This window comes from Lupinus angustifolius, chromosome LG02 (assembly GCF_001865875.1).
Source record: "Lupinus angustifolius cultivar Tanjil chromosome LG02, LupAngTanjil_v1.0, whole genome shotgun sequence".
Classification (NCBI taxonomy): Eukaryota; Viridiplantae; Streptophyta; class Magnoliopsida; order Fabales; family Fabaceae; genus Lupinus; species Lupinus angustifolius.
Window position 1 is genome coordinate 24,342,037 of NC_032010.1, and position 14,774 is coordinate 24,356,810.

Here is a 14,774-nt window from a genome sequence, read left to right on the forward strand (position 1 = left end):
TTAGATTTTCTTAAAATCGATAATAAAAATGTGGAGTAAGTTTTTAAAATGGTTTGGCTTAATTTGATTAAGGGTATATATTTGAGTGCCTGTCTGTCAGTATAAAATGCAGTGGTGCACGTTGTATTGTATCTGTCATCAATCATATCACTTTTTTCATCTTCATTCACTTCCACTTATTATTTATTATAATTATTATTCAACACTAACCCAAACCTCTCTCTCTCTCTCTCTTTCTCTCTCTCTCTCTTTCTCTCTCTCTCTCCTTCATCATCAGGTAACACTAACACCTTCTTTCTCATTATTTCTCATCTGGGCTTCTTCATTTTTCCTTAAATTTTATATCTTTTCTCGATGCTTTATGTAGATTCATCACCCTCTCTCATGCATAAATGAATATCTGAATCTCACCGCTTCTAAAGTTTGTAAATTTTGAATCTTTTTTGTCTAAGATTATTGAATTTCGCTTTAGATCAGTGATTTGGGTGGAGGAGATTGATGCAACTAATTGTTTGGTTTATAGGATTTTTTGTTATCAGCATGAGTGTGTGGTTTTATGGATAATTAGTTACGGATTTCCTTATTTTTATTATTTGTTTGCTGTATTAAGGGCACATTGGGTTAATATCTTAATTAAGTGCTTATGGAATAAGTGCTTTTTAAATAAGTTAATTTTTTTTATAAGCTTCTGTGGCTGAAATTGACGAAAAACAGCATATAGGAAGGTCATAAGCTTAAGAAGGAAAAAAAAACTTTTCTCACAAGCCCAAATGCTCTCTCTATAAGCTTAAGTATTTGTTGCTAGTTGGTAGCAATTATGAATTATTAATGAGAATTAAACTGATTCTTGAATTTGAAGTCTGGTGGTGTTGCATAAACATATAGAAAAAGTTTCATGGAAATTTTGTTAGGTACAAGGTTTGAAAGTAATCATCCTCATCAGTGTTTCATTGTCGACTAACTTATTACGGTTTTAGACTGCTTATGAAACTACACAGTTTCTAACCTTATCGACTTTTTTCGGAGAAAATGAGAGGTGCTCTAGGGTTTGAAGGTTTTCTATGTCTACACATTATCAGTTGATCTCTACTCTTATGCTCTTTCTCTTCATTCTATGTTTAGTATTTGCTTCTATTGTTTGTGTTGTGATATAATTCTTGACTTTCATACTGCAACGTATTTATGCATATATCTATGAACATATATTACCAACAGATTTGAGAAAACTACATCATTCTCTTGCTTAGTATTCTTCACGTCTCATCTAATAATATTTTCTTATTAAAATAAAGTTCGATAAAACTCTCATTTGAATCGAAAAAAGGACACATTTTCCTGATTTCATATGCTTCACAGAAAAAGGAAGAAGACAATACATAATTTACAGGCCTTCAATGTTGAGGCTTTTATTATGATGTAATAAATAATTTCAATCAAGTTATGATCCTTTATAAGCATGGAACTCGTTCTTTTGTGTTTTCATTTTAAGTACTTCTTAATATCTATATGTGAGGATATCTTACTTCAATTCTATATCAGATTTTGTTCCCATTGGTGCCTCCAAATTTGACATATCCAGCACTTGGGACTGGTCAGCTGAATTCAGAAATGGTTAAGAGGTTCATTTTCCATTTACCAACTTATGATAACTTTATGAAGAGTGAACAAAATGGAATATCTAATTGAATTGTTTTTGACACAGTGATGGATTGTTCTGATTTGCCAGAGATATTATCATGTTGCAGTGCATAGAGGGAATTTTGCATCTATTTGCTCCCATTTTGCGATGTTGCGACCTTGATTTAATTAAGCAGCCAACGGGCCTTGAAGATCCTGAAATTCTTGCAAGGGAAACAGTGTGTATGCATCAACCTCACTTTATGATTATGAACTCACTCTTTATTTGTGCAATTCCCTTTATATTTCCAAAGTATGTGACGAGTGGTGATGACCAAGAAATAGAAGAAACTATGTAGTATGTTATTATGTTGTTTGTGCTGCTGTATTCTGTTCCCTGCCATATTTATTTCGAAATAGATGCACATTATTTGGGCCGATGACAGTCGTTTGTTTGCAACTGTGTATGCAGTCAGTGTAAGTGAAATCGAAGCACTTTATGAGCTCTTTAAAAAGATCAGCAGTGCTGTGATTGATGATGGGCTGATTAACAAGGTTTGTCTGTTTTGTCATTCAACAACTTGTGTTTTGGTTCTATTATTAGTTTTTATAAATTGAGCCTTTTTCCTTGTGAAAGCACACACGTTTTATGTTTGACTTCTCACCTCATTGTTTTCTATCTGGCTTTCAGAAATATAGCAGATGTTATATTCAGTTTTCACTTTTTCCAATAATATCAAATTACATCATTTGCAGGAAGAGTTTCAATTGGCCTTATTCAAGACAAATAAAAAAGAGAGCTTATTTGCGGATCGGGTATTGCTTTCTTTTCATTTTTTAATATATGTTTTAAACTTTTAATATGTTTCCTTGATTAAGTCCCGATAAAAAGACCCACAGAAATACATCATAAACAACCACAACAAACGATTATCATATAAGAAAAAAAAATTGCTTGTTTAATACTAGATGACTCAAATTTGGTACTATATGTATGCCTTGTTTTGGGGCCGGCAAGCTGAAAACAAAATAAGGTTAGTATACTGTTAAATTATAGTGACCTGCGCAGGTTATAAAGAATCATACTAACTTCTTATATCTTATTGTTAATCCTTCATCCATGTTGCTTTGCTTATCTTGTTCCCATGCTCACAAACTTCCGTGAAACTTAATATTGAATTCGTTTATCTTAATGCTTACTCGTACTGATTTAGAGTCCGTCTTACGCGTTCCCTTATTAGTTCACACATTTTCAAGAAAATTCACTTTCAAGACTGATTTAGATGTTATTTATTGTTTCTTTCATCCATGTGCTTAGTATCACATATGAGCTTTTCTTTATGTACTCTCTTAGGTATTTGATTTGTTTGACACAAAGCACAATGGGATACTTGGTTTTGAAGAGTTTGCTCGTGCTCTCTCCGTCTTCCATCCAAATGCCCCTATTGATGATAAGATTGAATGTACGTCATTTGAGAATTTTTTTATAATCATTATCGTACAAGGAATTTTCTGTACAACTTGTAAATTAAGGACATGGGCATTGAGTAAATCTTTAATTTACTTGCGTGGAGCTTATTTTTAATAAACAAAAACTTAAACCGTGTAATATCTTGTTTCAGTTTCCTTTCAATTGTATGATCTCAAGCAGCAGGGTTTTATTGAAAGGCAAGAGGTATTGGTCTTCTCAGATCTGATCCTTTTATGTTTTTGCTCCTTATTTGGGACAAACATGACATATATCGGCTTTTTACTCTGTAGGTGAAGCAAATGGTAGTGGCTACACTTGCTGAGTCTGGCATGAACCTATCGGATGATATAATAGAGAGTATAATTGACAAGGTATTTCACTTTTCTTTTGAGATTAGGACCTCTCTATTACCTTTTTTAATGACGAGGCATCCTGACCGAAACCAGACTAAACATTGAGCCGATGGCCGCCATTTCAATTCCACAATGGCCATTCCCGGGACTCAATAGTCGTTCTGGTGGTTACAATTTCACCCAAGATCTACCAGCTGAGCTACCGGTTCTGGTTCTGACACTTTTATTTATTCTTGTGTCATTAATCTTCAAGTCCTTTTTTTCTCTGTGAAAAGTTACCTTGTTTCAACATTAGAATTTGGATATCTTCAGACTTTCGAGGAAGCAGATACGAAACACGACGGCAGGATTGACAAGGAGGAGTGGAGAAGCCTTGTTTTGCGCCACCCTTCACTATTGAAGAACATGACCCTTCAATATCTCAAGTAAGTTTTAAATTATAATTTACGTGTCAACTTCTGTGTATATGTTCGTTCTCCCGAATGAACAGAACCAGTTAGCAATATCACTCAAGACTACCTGTTGGCCAGTAGAGAGTGAGTTTGACGCAACAGTAAGGTTGTTACATAGTGACAATGAGATTACGGGTTCAAATCCTGGAAACAGCCTATCTGCTTGTAAGGATCAAGCTGCATGCATCAACAAACTACAGACTCAACTAAATGGGAGCCTCATGCACTGGACCGTATTTTTTTAAATTGAATTTAGTATTTGTATAAAATAATCTGCAAAGAAAAAGGGTAGGAATCAGAAAAGTCACTTGGTATTGAAGGATACTACATTGCTTTTTAAGTTTCTACTAATTTAAGTTTTGAAAATAGTAGCACAAAAATGAAGTGCTGAACTTTGAATAATTTAAAAAAAAAGAATCAGCATCTACTTCTTGTTCTACTCTTGGTGGATCATAGAACAATCTATGAAGTAGTTTCCTTTTTCGCAATGAACTTTTTCTTTGTGGCACTTTTGTAACATGTATTTTTTATGTGTTTGAGCAGGGACATCACCACAACATTCCCAAGCTTTGTATTCCATTCACAAGTAGATGATACCTAAAGATTCAAGAATTTTCAGAGAGATTTATAAGTTTTGTTTGACGTGGTTTTATATTTGGTTTTGTTGAGGATTGTGATTCAGTGGTTCAACTTTGTTCTTATTTATTTGCTTCAAACACACTTGTGTTCCCATTCATATTTTATGCCATAAAGCACTTATTGTTGTTGTTACCTTTCCGTTCATTATGTATTACTTTTTGTTGTTGTTAAAATTCAATGACGATAACAAGTATAAACATATAAATGGTGAATGATGTATTAAAAGTGTGAAAAAATTAAAGCCAATGATCAAATGATATTTTTACAATTTCATGGGTGACTGATGCTATCAATCATAAAGCAAAAATGGAAAAGTAAGACAAACCAAATGCCAATCATTTCCAAATGTTACTCCTTGGTCTTTACTATAAGGTGATTTTATAAAATGAATTTTCTTTTCATTTTATAGTATGTTCTTAAGGTATCTAGGTGTTTTTCATTTTATATATAAAATGTTTTTAATTGAATTACCTAGAACCACACTTGTTTTTCACTTTCTTTAGTTGAAATACGTAGGAGGTAAAGCCAAAAGGCACTAAATTTTGATTAGTTATTATATATTTTATAGCATCTTTTTTTTATAGAAAAAGTATATGCTTATACTATTATGCAATGTAGCTGAGTAAATAAATATAATCTTCCATCAATCGCGTGCGTAATTCTGATGGTACATGTTTCAAATGTAAGTAACAAGCATCACAAATATACTTATCAATATCAAATCTTCAGATAAAAACAAAATCCCATATCACATTAGATGGTTCATTTTTTTTAATAACTTATCAACTTTGTAAAACTTGATCTCTACGAACAATACTTTTAAAAAAGAATAGGTCACGGCTGAGATGTTCTAATGCATCAGGCCAATTGCGTAAGCTTAAATCTAAACTCCTTCATCAGCGTTTACTTTTTCCTTTATCTTTGGGAAAACGGTTTCATTAACCTAAAATTATAAAATGAAAAACCATTTTGTATATCAACACGTTTTTCTTTTTGCCCGAAAAGAAACTTCCATTAAGACGAAGAAAGCACAATTCGGTAACAAAAAAAACAAAATGACACAAAAATTTAGCATACCGAACTAGATAAATTTAGTCCAGGAAATTGCAGCTAAAATGTCAACATTTGGGAAATTCAATAAAAGTAGATACTATTCCTCATTATCACCACTAGTTTATTATTAAAAGCAAATTTAATCAACTTCTTCCATCTTGCTTCCCTCAGCATCAGCATCTGCATCCTCAAGAGGGGGCATGTCAGCATCAACTTCAGCAGCATCCTCATCAATGCTCAGTCCAAGCTTCAACATCCTATGAATCCTGTTTCCAAAAGTGTTGGGTTCATCAAGGCTGAACCCAGATGTTAGGAGTGCAGTCTCAAAGAGCAGAAGAACCAAATCCTTCACTGACTTGTCATTCTTGTCGGCATCAGCTCTCTTCCTCAGCTCCTCCATGATGGCATTCTCCGGGTTTATCTCCATTGTCTTCTTGCTTGACATGTATCCAGCCATGCTGCTATCCCTCAATGCCTGTGCTTTCATGATCCTCTCCATGTTCGCCGTCCACCCGTATTCACCAGTCACCAGACAGCATGGAGAATCGACAACACGGTCAGACACAACAACCTTTTCAACCTTGTCACCCAACACATCCTTTATCACCTTGCATAGACCTTCAAACTTTTCCTTAAGCTCTTCTTGTTTCTTCTTTTCATCTTCAGTCTCCTCGAGTTTCAGGCCTTCCTTGGTAGCAGACACCAACTTCTTTCCCTCGAATTCCTTGAGCTGACCAACAGCATATTCATCAATGGCATCAACCATATAGAGGACCTCATATCCCTTCTTCTTTAGCTTCTCCAGGAATGGGGAATTCTCAACAGCTTTCTTGCTTTCACCAGTGATGTAGTAGATGTCATTCTGTCCCTCCTTCATCCTGGTCACATAGTCCTTGAGGCTGGTCATGTCATCACCACTCTTGGTGGAGTGGTACCTGAGCAATTCAGCTAGCTTTGTCTTGTTCTGGGAATCCTCGTGGATACCGAGTTTCAGATTCTTAGAGAAGGCCTCGTAGAACTTAGTGTAGTCCTCCTTGTTCTCAGCAATTTCAAAGAATAGCTCAAGGCACTTCTTTACCAAGTTCTTCCTGATGACTTTAAGAATCTTGTTCTGCTGCAGCATTTCTCTGGAGATGTTGAGGGGAAGATCCTCAGAATCAACAATACCCTTGACGAATGCAAGGTATTCGGGCATCAACTCCTCACAGTTGTCCATGATGAAGACACGGCGCACATAGAGCTTGATGTTGTTAGGTTTCTTCTTTGTGTCGAAGAGATCGAAAGGAGCCCTCTTGGGTACAAAGAGGACAGCCTTAAACTCGAGCTGACCCTCAACAGAGAAATGCTTAACAGCCAAATGTTCTTCCCAATCATTGGTAAGACTCTTGTAGAAAGCAGCATATTCTTCCTTCGTGATCTCCTCTGGCTTCCTCATCCAGATAGGCTTCTGCTTGTTCACCAATGACCACTCATGTGACACCTCCTTGATCGTCTTCTTTTTCTTCTCGTCCTTCTCCTTCTCTTCATCTACCTCCTCAACTTTACCCTCCTCTTCCTTCTTCTCTTCCTCGTCCTCATCATCCGAGATCTCCTTCTCAATAGTCTTCTCCGTCCAAAGAGAAATTGGGTAGCTGATGAATTCAGAATGCTTCTTAACCAAATCCTTCAAACGGCGCTCCTCCAGATACTCAAGCTGATCTTCCTTAAGGAACAATGTTATCTTAGTTCCCCGGCCGAGATTTTCGCCAGAGTTATCCCTTGTGACAGTGAATGACCCACCAGCTTGGGACTCCCAAACATACTGCTCATCATCATTGTGCTTTGTCGTAACAATAACCTTGTCAGCAACAAGATAAGCCGAGTAGAACCCAACACCGAATTGTCCAATCATGCTCACGTCAGCACCCGCAGCCAGCGCTTCCATGAATTCCTTGGTCCCAGACCTCGCAATGGTACCCAAATTATTCACCAAATCTGGAAAACATTGAGCACACAAAACATTAGTTATAACCTACTACATCAATTATCATATACCTTAATTTCCGGCAACACAAACCAAAACGACTAAGATTAAAAACAGTGTTATCTTACCAGCCTTAGTCATGCCAACACCACTGTCAATGATGGATAATGAGTTGTTGGTCTTGTCGGGGACAATGTGGATGAACAACTCTGGTTGAGCATCGAGCTTGCTCTTGTCGGTAAGGCTCTCAAATCGGATCTTGTCCAATGCCTACATTGTCAAATATTCACATATGGTAAAACTCAGAACAAATTCACATTTACGTAAAAAATAAATAATAATAATTCAACTTTTCATCACAAGACATTTAAATTATGACATATTGTAACTTCAACAAATCCCGAAGCTCAGAACATATCAAAGTTTTAAACATAAGTTATGACTCTCGCATCACATTTATGACTCTCGCTAACATTATAAAATTTGTTCAGCAAAAAAGTTGGAACAACATAACACGAATGTTTAATAACAATTTTTCAGAGACAGGTGACACAAAATATAGTGATCATAATAAATTGAAAATTCGAAACTGCAATGCAAAATTCAAACACCATAAACCATATTCCGAGGCAATAAAAAAGGGAAAGTAAACACATTACAAACCCTATCGTATTTCATCAACGATCTATTAACTAAAGTAACATAAACACACATATAAGAAGAAAAACAGAAAAGTACGAAAACTTACGTCAGAGGCATTACTAATGAGCTCACGAAGGAAAATCTCCTTGTTACTGTAGAAGGTGTTGATGATGAGACTGAGAAGCTGGTTGATCTCAGCCTGAAAAGCGAAGGTTTCGGTATCCGCCATTGCAATATGAGAAATTAGGGTTTAGAAGGTGATAGAGAAAATGAAGAATGAGAGAAAATGGAGAATGAGAAATGAGTTATATAGAGAGTGTTACTGTGTTAGGTGTAAGAATTTAGAATTCTAGATCCTTCTATTGCTAACTGAATATAATGTTAGTAAGAAAATGACAAAAAAGATTGTTATCAAAAGTATGTTAGGTGTTGGATTTTATAATTCTAGATCCTTCTATTGTTCTATTGCTAACTAAATATATTGTAAATAATAATACTAAAATAATTCATTAATAATCGTGCTATTGTATTTCTAGAACATTCTCACTCATCCTTTTGGTGTGAGGACTTGGTCTAGCGGTTCATTACATCTAATAAAAAATTAAGATTATTTTTTGTTATTTTGAAGTTGTATTAAAATATTATTATTGGATATTGGTCATATTTATTAAAATATTTAATTTTGATGAAGAAAATATAACATTTTTTAACTTATTGCAATTTATGATTTTTGAGTGGACAATATCTTATGAGCTTATGTACTTCTATTCTTACATGCAAACTTTTTATCGTGTGTTCATGTTTTTCGTTGCCTTATCTTCATCCCTAACTAAGTTTTGGTATAATATTATCCATTTTGTAAGTTTTAAAGTACGAATAATATACTAAAGCTCGTATATTGATAGTTCATATTTTTTTACAATATTTTAAAATATCTTTTTGTTTTTAATAATATATCACTTTAAGTCAATATAATTTGTATTTATTAAAATTTAAGTATTTATTAGATTTCTTTTACAAGTAAGAACTATAGCTATGTCAAATTTTCAACTTATATTTAATCAAATAGACATTAGATAATTAGTTAGACTCATCTTTTTTTTTAGGTAAATTGGAAGTAGTAAAACACAAAGCTAAGAAGAGATCTTCAAACTTAAAATTGTTATCTCTCATGCTTGGTGCGAGTTCCCAATAATGAAGATATGAGATTGATTGATTGGTAACCTTTGCCAAAAAATCATTTAAAGAGTTAATCTCTTGTAGAATAAAATTGATATGGATAATTGAGTTCCAAAATAAGCAATTTTGGTACTTGTTTTATCACTTCAAAAACTTTCTCAATTATGAATATTTGACCATTGGTAAACATAGTAAAAGCTTCATATTAGGTTAAGGAATAAAAATGTTATATCATATTATTTTTCCTTTGTTTTTGATGAAGTTTTTCTCGAGTATCAGAGGGGATACTCACCCTATAATATAAATGAACAGTGATCTTTTATCCTAAATTTTTTTTGTCTATATATCTCTGTTTAATAGAATTACATCAAATAATATAAAAATATCAAATATCAAATATCAAGGTTATGTTTTTATAAATTTTCTAATTATTGGGACTCATATAATTAAATGTAAGGGTGACAGAGTTAAAAATGAATGGTAAATTATATCTCATTTTTAGGTTAAGGGGTTAGGGGTTTTGAGAAAATCGATATACACTTCATTAAAATCTGGGTGTTAGTAAAAGTTGATTTCTTAACTGTGTTGTTCAGAGTTTGAAAATAAAGGAGAAGAGTTAAGCATTGCATTGGAATAGGAAAAGTAGATCTGAATGGAAGGGTGGTTGCCACTATCCCTATCCCGGACAAAGAGTGAACCACCTTCTTCCTCTTTACTCTCTGAATGGAATTCATACGCTTCTTCTTCTTCTCCTTCATCTCAATTAGATCTCGAATCCGCCGTTAGATCCGCTAACGACACCGTCACCGCCACCTTCAACGTGTATGTTCCTTCTTCTTATTCCTCCAATCATCTCAATTAGACAATTACGTTAACCAATTTTCTCTAATACTTGATTTTTAGGGTTTCAAAAGGTGTGAGAGATATCCCTGGAAATTTTCAATCTGCAACTAGTAACATTCCTTCAGGGAAATCACTTGTGTATTTTGGTTTGCTTCTAATCACAGGAATCTTCTTTATATTCATTGCATTTACTTTGTTCCTTCCTGTTATTGTAATTTTGCCTCAAAAATTCGCTATATCGTTTACTCTTGGGTGTGGATTTATTATTGGATCATTCTTTGCACTCAAGGGTTCAAAGACTCAACTTACTCACATGTTTTCAAATGAGGTAATTTATTATAATCACTCTCTCTTTTGAATTATTTGAATTTGTTTTATGTGTTCGTTTTCACTGTTTTTGTGATCAATTTTCAGAGGCTCCCTTTCACAGTGGGTTTTATATGCACTATGGTTGGTACCATATATGTATCAATGGTGCGTCATAGCTACATTCTCTCTGTTCTTTTCTCTGTCCTACAGGTATATATCACTTTCATGTATCTGCTTCTTTCTTCTTTGGTCTTTCCCCTTGAATTTTGGCTACTAATTACTTTCGAATTTTTAGAGCAACTAAATTGGTTGTTTTTAAGGTTATTCTTAATTGAATAAGAACATTCTTATTCCGTTCTCCAGTGTGTCATTCTTATTTTCTAGCTTTTGTTGTTAAGTAAGAACAACTCTTGTTATTCTTAGCTAAGGGAAAATGAGAAAAGATGTAGATATTGTGAGAAAAATATAGATGTTGTACAAACTAGATAAGAATAAGAATGATTTTTGTCATTTTGAGATAAAGAAAAAAGTATATCTTGTTGCTATTTTATGTGGAGTTTTAATAAATTATAAAATAATGTGTAAGATCCAAATAAAAATAGAAATTTGGAAATTTGATTTTATTGAGATTCTACAATTTACTATGCTCAATTATTCTGAATTGTGCATGTATTATTTATTTTGTTTCTGTCAAAATGTGAAATCTAGTGATATTTTGGTAATACTTACAGGTGCTTTCACTTGGATACTACGTTATATCATATTTTCCAGGTGGATCAACTGGAATGAGATTTATAACTTCTGCCATTACCTCCAAAATAATGAAATGTTTTGGGAGCTGAAATTGGATCATAAATTTGTCTATATGGTACTTCATTTTGTATATTTGTTTTGTAAGATGTGCCTAGAGGAGCTTTTAACCGATCCAAAAACATTGCTGAGTTGTAGCGTCATCTAACACTTCCTAATATTTCATTATTTGTTGTCATCTCTGAATGAGAAAATGGGATGAGAGTTTTGTCTTGGAGGGATGGGAAAATTTTAGAAAGTGTGTCATTGTTTTGGAGGTTTTCCTAAGTTTTCTTAAACCTTATACATGTCTATTTTCATGATTCCCTCAATTTTGATTTGGGTTGTTGTGGATACCTAAATGTCCTATTTTCATGAATGTTGAATAACTATTCTTGAATGAGAATTTATTTCACGGCCTCTTATTTATTGTAAGATTTGTCTTTGGTTTGCAAATTTTCACCTAATCGATAATAAGGTAAATTATTATGCTACATCGTGTATAATACTTCCTTGATTTCTGTAATTATTATTTTATTTTGAATCATTTGCAAATGTTTGAGCAAGTTATGGATGATAAGGAAATGATTTTCTAAAGTATGTCCCAAACCAATCATATTATATCATATCAGTGAAAAAAATTAAATGTTGATGACTTTATCAATTTTTGTTTCATCCTAAATGTTCTGTCTAGTTCTGTTTATTTGCCAACCAACACTGTCCCATGGACCTATCTTCATACTTAAAAATGGTGTATGGGCTTGTTGTATGCTGTAGCAGCTTAATTAGAACTACCTTTTGTATTAAGCAAATGCTAATCAAACTCTTGGATTATTTATTCTGTGCATCACCATGCTACCATTAAAGCTAACAAGTTCTGTTAATATATTATTTAAGGAATCAAAGGTGGAAGTTTTGTTCTGGAAAATGTTATTACTACATCTATTCAAGTTTTTACATGTCTCTGTAAGAAAAACAGCTTTTAAGAAATGTAACAAATGTTTTAGATGATATTTTTGTGTTTTCTTATTAGTCATGTTCTCTCTCGTGCTGATTAATTTTTTTGCTGCTACTTAGGCAGATCAAAAGAGTATATTTTTTATATAGCTAAGGGTATTTCTAGTTTGTGGGTAAGAAATTAATCTCTTTTGGTATGTGTGACTGCTTTTCAGAACAAACGTCGATCTCGAGAATCAATTTCTTGACATTTTTTTAATATTTTTGGGATCTAGTAAGATTTTATACCATTAAATAAACGTTTTGTTGTTGTTGTTGAATAAATATGAAAAATATCAGTTAGTGTACTCTTGAACTTCTAAAGGATATAAATAAGTACAAAAATTAAGGATGGTGAAGCTATTGAGAAAATTTTGACCAGGACTAATAGTTTCTAAGAGCTTGGCAATGCTGCAAAACTTAGTTTTTGAATGGGCCTAAAAATATCGTAAGAAATTTTACTTCATTTCTACAATTCCTAAAAGTTCTTAAATCTATCATCCCTTCCCATTCACATTTCAAATTAAGGACGAACTCTGCACAGCTCCAATGAGTTATCTTATTCATGAACTTCAAGATGTGGTAATTGCTGATTAGTAAATGAAATTATTGGTAGTTCTTTGTGCTTAATTAACAGTTTAAGAAGTAGCAATGATGATTAATAGATAGTTGAGTTCATATACTATAATAACAGATATTCAATCACTAGTATATGGATAAAAAATATTATGGTGTGAAACCCAATTCAATGATTTTTTTTGTTTCAAAGGGGATTATTTTAAGCTATGCATGCTTGGTACATGAAAAAGATCATGTCTTTTGAGTTTTATTAGTAAGACTACAACTCTACAAGCCATTACAACCTTTGGGCATGCAATATAATGCTGGATATAGATATGCTAACTTTTTTGTCATGATGAAAGGAAAAAAAAGTGAGAAAATTCAGAAAGTAAGTAATCTCCTCAAGCCCCAAAACCAGTGTACTTTATTATTTCCAAAGTACAAAGAAGCAAAAAGTCTTGGCATATATCATTCATGACATCTGATTGGACATGTTAAAGATATACGAAAATCATTTATCTCAAACATTGTCTCATTTCATGTTCCAAACCAATCAAAAAGTTATTTTTTGTTTTATACATGTGGTAATATGTCATTGGCTCAAGACATGAAATGAGAGACCGTTAGAAACTTGTGATCCCTATTCGTTAAAGATAATGTGGTTAGGGTAAAAGGATAATTTTTTTATACTCACACTACACGGCCACATTCAAACCCTCTAATAATTTATAGCATTGGAAAGTGATTTGGGAACAGAAACACTGAACTTAAGGAGATATTTGGACAGCAATTATGGGATAAGACACTGATTTGACAATTTAATATGAAGATTATGTATTAAGAAAATATATTTGTGGATGGCATATATAATCTTTTAATATGAAATTATTGAGACTCACAAGGCATCTAACTTTTTGATTGAGGGTAAACAAAGCTGAAATTGATGAGTGGAGCACTTAGAAAAATGGAAAGTGAAGTTATGGAGAAAATCTTAAAATTAAAATTAATGAATTAAATTGAATAATCCATGCATAATGAGCATAGCATATGCATTGAGATGGTGGAAATGTTGTAATCTAATCCTTTCTCCCATTGAATTTTCTCATGTGGTAGGTGGTAAATCTCAATAATAGAGAAATGCATAGCTTCAATGCTTTCTAGCTTTACATTTGATGGTAATGTGTTAAATTCATCCACATAATTTGTATATTATTAATTAATTTGTTTGTTTTGTAGCATGTCATATCTCTATGATTTTGGGAAGGTAATCACAAATTGGAGGAAACTAGCTAAATAATTAGAAAGAAACAAAGATTTCAATTGTTTCTATTAGACACAAGTATTTGTATACGTGTGAATTTAGGACGTGCAAGTTGGAAGTTGTTATTATTACAAGATTTTGGATATGTGAAATGGACCCTATTGATGGGATTTGATTATGTCAATAGATATTGTTTTGATTATATCAATTTGTATTATCTTTTGGGATTAAAAAGTCCAATTGATATGATATGTGCATCGAGTTCAACACTTACTCACTCTAATGCACGTGTGCCATGCATACAAGACAATTTTTTTTTTGTTTTTACATCTATTTTCGCACTGGAAACAATCATATCCGAGTCGAAAATATCCACAGGTATGTGAGACTGATTCTTCTAGTAGGTACTTTTTCATCTAGAAGACTCAAATTCGAGATCTTGCTTGAAGGGAATCAAGCATGTACCACTTGAACTAACATATATGTCGGTGATGGAGGAAAATATGATACCATAGTAGACCATACCTTAAGGGTCCATCCTAGATATAAATCATTATAAAATCTTGTGAAAATTTTCTGGAAACAATCATGACCCGTGATGTAGGAGACAACAAATTATTGTTAGAAAAAAAAAGTAATCTGTTAC

The 14,774-nt window shown here is 33.1% G+C and overlaps 3 protein-coding genes and 1 long non-coding RNA gene across 7 annotated transcripts; 2 read left to right on the plus strand and 2 right to left on the minus strand.

The window, feature by feature from the left end:
- LOC109342130 (calcineurin B-like protein 3) lies at positions 99-4,635 on the plus strand. 4 transcript variants are annotated; one of them, XM_019580160.1, is made up of 10 exons: positions 99-277; positions 1,540-1,619; positions 1,727-1,860; positions 2,090-2,172; positions 2,374-2,433; positions 2,972-3,080; positions 3,240-3,292; positions 3,379-3,459; positions 3,754-3,866; positions 4,437-4,635. In XM_019580160.1, the coding sequence occupies exons 1-10, from the start codon at positions 107-109 to the stop codon at positions 4,492-4,494; spliced, it is 942 nt and encodes a 313-aa protein (XP_019435705.1). In that variant the 5' UTR covers positions 99-106; the 3' UTR covers positions 4,495-4,635. The 4 variants fall into 4 exon arrangements, with proteins under 4 accessions (XP_019435705.1, XP_019435707.1, XP_019435708.1 ...); XM_019580162.1 differs by lacking the exon at positions 1,540-1,619 and having other exon boundaries at positions 258-277; positions 1,703-1,860; XM_019580163.1 differs by lacking the exon at positions 1,540-1,619 and having other exon boundaries at positions 259-277.
- LOC109342127 (heat shock cognate protein 80-like) lies at positions 5,545-8,501 on the minus strand. Its single transcript, XM_019580158.1, has 3 exons — positions 8,297-8,501; positions 7,677-7,818; positions 5,545-7,559 (listed from the first exon to the last, which is right to left on the minus strand). Exons 1-3 carry the CDS (start codon positions 8,417-8,419, stop codon positions 5,725-5,727), a joined length of 2,100 nt encoding a protein of 699 aa, XP_019435703.1. The 5' UTR covers positions 8,420-8,501; the 3' UTR covers positions 5,545-5,724.
- On the plus strand, positions 9,912-11,509 carry LOC109342131 (protein transport protein SFT2-like). The gene is made up of 4 exons (XM_019580166.1): positions 9,912-10,191; positions 10,273-10,540; positions 10,627-10,731; positions 11,253-11,509. The coding sequence occupies exons 1-4, from the start codon at positions 10,022-10,024 to the stop codon at positions 11,361-11,363; spliced, it is 654 nt and encodes a 217-aa protein (XP_019435711.1). The 5' UTR covers positions 9,912-10,021; the 3' UTR covers positions 11,364-11,509.
- On the minus strand, positions 10,570-11,352 carry LOC109342132. The gene is made up of 2 exons (XR_002107032.1): positions 11,247-11,352; positions 10,570-10,725 (listed from the first exon to the last, which is right to left on the minus strand). It is a non-coding gene; the product is annotated as an uncharacterized LOC109342132 (long non-coding RNA).